This window comes from Etheostoma cragini, chromosome 21 (assembly GCF_013103735.1).
Source record: "Etheostoma cragini isolate CJK2018 chromosome 21, CSU_Ecrag_1.0, whole genome shotgun sequence".
NCBI classification, from domain to species: domain Eukaryota; kingdom Metazoa; phylum Chordata; class Actinopteri; order Perciformes; family Percidae; genus Etheostoma; species Etheostoma cragini.
The window spans coordinates 4,334,835-4,340,903 of record NC_048427.1 but is presented as its reverse complement, the minus strand read 5'-3'; the positions used below and the strand labels follow the sequence as shown (position 1 = coordinate 4,340,903).

The window sequence follows — 6,069 nt, the reverse complement described above, 5'->3', positions numbered from 1 at the left end:
CCTGGGAAAACACTGAGACATTCACAAGGAGGCAGAAACGGGAAAACAAACCCAACAAAAACCCCAAACCACAACAGGAATGTATGAATATTCAGATATGTCACGCATATTTGAACTTCAAACATCAGCTGTTCATATGCGCGTAATTTCTCTTGATTTTCCTCATTATGTACCTCATGTAAACCGTGTTTTACGTACTTGAATTTTTGTTTGTAAAGGAAAAATACTTTCTACTTATAATTTTTTCTTTTTAAAAAGTTCCTCGGCATAACTGAAAACAACATTTGGGTCTGCTATGTCAGTTCCCAGTTTATTTGGTACGACTAACTAAAACTAATGTGGTATTACACAGCAGTCCTGTATAAATCCTACCTTCATGAAAGTTATTATGTTTAATGTTTTTACAGAGGTGTTGATTTAACTTTATGGTCATTTTGGAAGCTGTAGTTTGTGGTGCTGTTGAACTGTGTTGCATCATACTGAAAAATGTTTTTAATACTTGTTCAACACATTTATGTTAATGAGTGTAGTCTAAATATTAGAACAGCAGCAACAAGAGTTGATCACCTGTATTTTGATGAGAGCATTTGATGCTGGAAACTAAGGAAGTTTTACCATGTTGTGTACTTCCAAGGTAAGACATAATACTTCACTCTATACTAAGAGTGTTAGTAATACCTGCAAATAAATAATGTCATCAAATGAAGCGTATACTTCCAGAAGCCTCAGTAGAATGAAAGTGAAAAGCTTGTAAATCATCTTTGGTCTCTCGCTCTATTTTACTTTCATTCCCTATTTTCTTCCCCATTCCTCCTCTTATCAGTCTACCTCCGGTGGATTTGTCGAGCCGCAACTGAAGAACAAAATATCAGCACTATAGATCATTTTGACAGTTTAATTCCAATGCCTGATTATCAGTCAATTTGGTAATTATATTATCCAACCATCCAATTAATGTGTTCTATATTTACAATGATCATCAAGTAAGCTCTCCATTTTTGCGTCATTTATCAAGGGTGAGATATTAGAATCACAAGGGACCTTGACAGTTTGTGTCTGAGGCTTCTTGATTGAGATATAAAAATTGTGTGTGTGTGTGTGTGTGTGTGTGTGTGTGTGTTTCGCCATGTTTAGTATGTGCATCACCCTGTGGAGAGGTTCTCGACGGTCTTCCTCAATCCATTCCTTCACACTTCAGCAGAGCGTGTATAAGAAACAGAAAGAGCGAAAGACAGAGCGAAACGGAGTGGAGGCGAACGAATGATGAAAGGATTTCATGCCTCCTCCTCGGCTTAACTCCTCTCCTGTCTGCTCTGTCTAGCTTGGAGGAAAGTGGTGCCCCTTGCCAATGAGTTACTGACACACAAATACACAGTGCAGGAGATGCAGGAGAAATCCTTCTTGACTTGATGCCTCTGCTTCCACTTCCCTGTTAGCCAGACATCTCTGACACTCCCAGAGCAAATCAAGAGCGCAGGCAACAGTGCCTCACATGAGATTAGGTACCTTCAAAAAGGGACACGTTCAGAAAGGGTTTTCCATCTGGACTGTGGCAGCTTGGTGTTTACACTCGAGTGATAATCAAATAAAGCAGAGTTTGCTTTGTCTTTGGTGAGATCTTAGCATCTGACCATCTACAATCTGTTACAGTCCGATGTAAGCATCAACTGCAGTTGCATCTTTGTTCAAGTTTCCCATACAAAATGCACATGTATTGGTAAGGTTTGTTGAAAGATAAATTTACAAGAAAATGCATTTGCTTCGCTCTTATCCTTAATGCTTACACCCTTTTCCTGTCATTCTGTAGCCTCGGTTTTTATGGGGCTCTGGGTTCATGGATTTATGTGGGATTTAAGAGTAGGTGTTCTTTATTTGGATGCTTTCTTTATTCTTTACAGATGACGTGCCTCCCTACTTCAAGACCGAGCCGGTGCGCAGCCAGCTCCATCTGGAGCGCAACAGGCTGGTGCTGACCTGTATGGCTGAGGGAAGTTGGCCACTGGAGTTCAAATGGATCCACAACAGCACAGAGCTGACCCGCTTCTCTCTGGAGTACAGGTCAGGACAAACTTAATGACTTTGATTGAAAGAGAGAATAAGTGAAAGAGTATCCATGTAATCTATTTTAATAATCTATGAATGACCTTATTTTCTGTTTTATTTGAGGTATTTGAAACACATTTCAAAGAAAGAAGGAGAGATGTACTGCTGACCGGATTCATGGATACGCTTGGTCTGATAAATGGGATGGGAAATTTAATATGGTCAGAATGCTGCCATATTTGCACCAGTTTACTGTCATACAAAGCCAAAACACAGTATATACTGTATATTTGATCAAAAATTGAGTTAATACCAGTATCTCCCTTTTTGAAATTATAGGCTTAACTAAAACAACTCTGCATTAAAATGTCTAAAAACGGCCATACCTATGTTATATATTTTTATGAGTTTCCACCAAATTTCCAACCCAGAGAAGTCTGTTTCCCTTGGTCGCCTGTCAGTGTCGTCATATAACCTTTCACCCCTGAAAACACGTTCACCCAGATGTTCCGTTTATGAGAAATTGTGCATTCTAATCATCGATAGTGTTTAACAACAAAAACTACAACTCCCATAATTCCATGCAACTTCCAAACGTCATCAAAAGTCTGTGTTTACCAACCATTGTTTTGCTTGGGAGACCCTTTACGGCAGAAAGTTGCATATTGTACATTTATGATAAAGTTAACTGGGTGAGGGGGCCACATCTAACCTTCTCTACAGCAAAAGTCTTGCTACATTTTCCCACAGTACCTGTTTCCCATACTATTTTTAAAATATTCTCACACAATTTCAATTCAGTACCACAGAAATAAAGTGGAAGGTAAATCAAATCCTGATGACACAAAAAGCAGGCAAATTAGTCTCACTGAAACAGCCCAGGTGATATAGTGTCATTAAACATAATTAAATCATGTATTTAAACATCAAATTATATATATTATATTAGTTTAGTTTTATCATGGAATAGCCTACTAAATATAGTATTAGTTATTGCTGTTTAGGTTTCTCTCTTCCTCTGTTTTTGCTTCTGCCTCTCTCCTTTCCCCTCATGCGTCTGTGACCTCCATCACTCTCCCTAGTGAGACAGCAAAAGGCGTGAATGAGAGTTAGGTCAGGAGATAAACCATCTTAAATGGTAACTTTAAGATCTGGAATGTGGCAAACATCGCTCTTATCTCAGGGAGGTTGTGTGTGTGTGTGTGCGCGCGCGCGCTTGTGTGCAGTCATCAGTGTAAATGAGGCACTAGAGGATTGAAAGAAAGCTTGTAGACACACACTTTGCTGATCTTGGCTGAACTGTTGTGTTCACATGGGAAAATAACACGAGGGTGGACATTGCAGCATCAGGCCTGTTGATTGAGTTTGCCATTCTCATGACAATCTTTGGAGACAGATAAGACCAGAGCGGGAAAGGCGGGAAAGCAAGGGCAAAAGTGACACACAGATGCTAGAACAATTAATCAGAATGGACTGTTCGTGAGAATTACACTGCCTGTTGGAGCCTTAAGGCCCCCTTAACTGTTTTATTGGGTAGGTGATGGAGTGGTAGAATGAGTGATTAAACAAGCAGTCAGGCACAAAGCATTCTGTGTGTGTGTGTGTGTGTGTGTGTGTGTGTGTGTGTGTGTGTGTGTGTGTGTGTGTGTGTGTGTGTGTGTGTGTGTGTGTGTGTGTGTGTGTGTGTGTGTGTGTGTGTGTGTATTGTATAAAAGCATTACTTCAGACCAGGTAAAATGGATACTTCTGATTTGTAGAAAATGAACACACTTGTTGCACTTGAACACTAACGAATAAGGAAATCCCAATTCCCCTTAAATCGAATCAAACAATCTATCTAAGCTCAAAGTGCTCATATAGGTTTATGGCATTTAATTTTCAAAAAACACTATATTTTTTGACATCCCATTGGTTTACAGTTCAGAACTATAGTTCACTGTGCTATGTATCACCTGTTTCAATAAGAGGTAGATGCATAGACTGTATAAGTGAAGCCAAATCCTCTGGATGTCCCCCAGGTGGCTGGCTGCAGTATAGGTCATAAATCCCTTCTATGTTAGCAGATGGGACATAGGCCACACTAAAAAATCAAGTTATTCGAGCTGTCAAGTTATATGAGTTATTACAGCTGTGATTGACTCATGATTGGTTGTGTGGGTATATGGGCGGGACTTTGATACCACTTGTTCACCTGCAGATCACTACTGTGCAGACTCTGGCTCCAAAATTACAAAATGCCAGTGCCCATATCTGGGATTGTTCAGCTTCACTTTTGTACAGTGGGACGAAGTATAGATGCATTGTCCATCTTTATATACAGTCTATGGTTTCAATAGGGAACTAAATTAATATAGGGATGTGTGTTGTTTGTGTGTAGGTATGCAGTCCTGCACATTCCTCAAGTTGACCTTTCTCTGTGTCAGGAGAGTATTTGAGCAAACCAGACCCCCCATATTAATGAGGTTATGGTAGATAGAGGTCCCCAATGCTGACTGCTGGTTTAAATATTGACACCATGTGACTTGACCTTGTGTCCTCTGGCAACCGATCAATACTGCCAGGTGTGTCTGTGTGTGTCCGTACGCGCGTGCGTGCATGTGTGTGCATGCATTACTATTGAACATGTACTGTAGGACTGTAGGTGGGAGCGTGTGTAAGAGAGAGACAGTGCTGGGAGAGGATCCACAGTTTTAGTGATCTTCCCTGGGGGGGGGGGGGGGGGGGGGGGGGCACACTTGGGAGAGAACAGGCTTACATTGACTGCTTTGACATAACAACATCCCCTACATAGTCTCTGAATGCCAACCAGCCACACACGTGTATTTATTCTGGTCATTTGACCAGCATCCTGCTTTCTTTCTTCCAGAATAATAAGTTAAAAAAAATGAATTCAACTTAATTAAGATTGAAAATTGTATCCAATACAATTAAGGAGTTTTTAACCCATCAGTCCCACACAAAATGCTTCAGTGGAATTGGTCTATAAATACAGTGCATTGCACCACAAGTGAGGTAATTATTTATCAAACCTCAAGAGTATTTTTGTTTGTTAATTGTTTCTTGGCTGGATTGATGGAGTGTGGCCTCTGTTTCCTGTAGGGAACAATAACCCTTTCGTCAATTTTCGTATTGTAATGAGACGGACAGACTGAAAAAGAGTTCTTAAAGGATGTAGAAAACACATATTCGACAGTCTACAATCTAATCAACAGTCCGTCACAGGAGAAAAAGAATTTTATGAGCGAGAAGACATGACAGTTTCATCATCACAAGTTCACGATGATTGACTTTTTATGTACTTAGTGTCTCTTGTTGTTGACAATTTGAGGAGTGAAAATGTGTTTTTCTTACAAACCAATCACAAGTAGAAGAGTGCTTTGCTTTTTCACAATCAAGACGGAGAAAGAAAACCTAGAAAATGAGATTAACATTTTGACAGCTAGCATAATAGAGTGTCACTTCGATCACTCCAGCAATGACTAGTCTGCAACATGTGACAACGTGCTCCGAAATAAGCCAGAAGTACATTAGTATAAAAAACATCAAGCGATAGATATATAAGTTGCACTGTATTTACCCACTCCATCTTCCCGCTGTTCACACTCTCCCCTTTATCCTTCCTTTTTGTTCATCCTGTCTGTCTCAGTTCTTTTTTGTTAACAGATATAATTTCATGGTGGCTCTGAACAAATTAACACAAGTTCAATACAATATTATTCCATGTCTGAGGAGAGGAATGACAAGCTCCGCTTGCTAACTAGATGGAGATGAGGGAACACAGGGGGCAAGGTAGCCGTAGATGATAACAAGTTGAATGTGCTTGTGTGAAAAATCTATCTGTTTGCCTTTGGACTACACACAACAACAACAATTGTAATGCTTTGATACACATGATTGAGTTTGAAACCATTTAATTTAATTAATACATGTTCCAAACAGGGTTGCGTATTGTTTGGATTTTTTTTCCTGAATGTTTGCTGGTTTCAACTCTTAATGATGTTTTTTTATGATCTAAGGAAGAATTCA

At 39.6% G+C, this 6,069-nt stretch overlaps 1 protein-coding gene across 5 annotated transcripts in view; it reads left to right on the top strand.

Annotated features, from left to right (window-relative positions):
- Positions 1–6,069, top strand: part of sdk2b (sidekick cell adhesion molecule 2b) — a 252,146-nt gene that overhangs the window by 169,874 nt on the left and 76,203 nt on the right. For all 5 annotated transcript variants that reach the window (XM_034859904.1, XM_034859902.1, XM_034859899.1 and 2 more), the window contains exon 2: positions 1,899–2,058. In XM_034859904.1, coding sequence (XP_034715795.1) covers positions 1,899–2,058 — 160 coding nt within the window. The remainder of the gene's footprint in view (positions 1–1,898; positions 2,059–6,069) is intronic.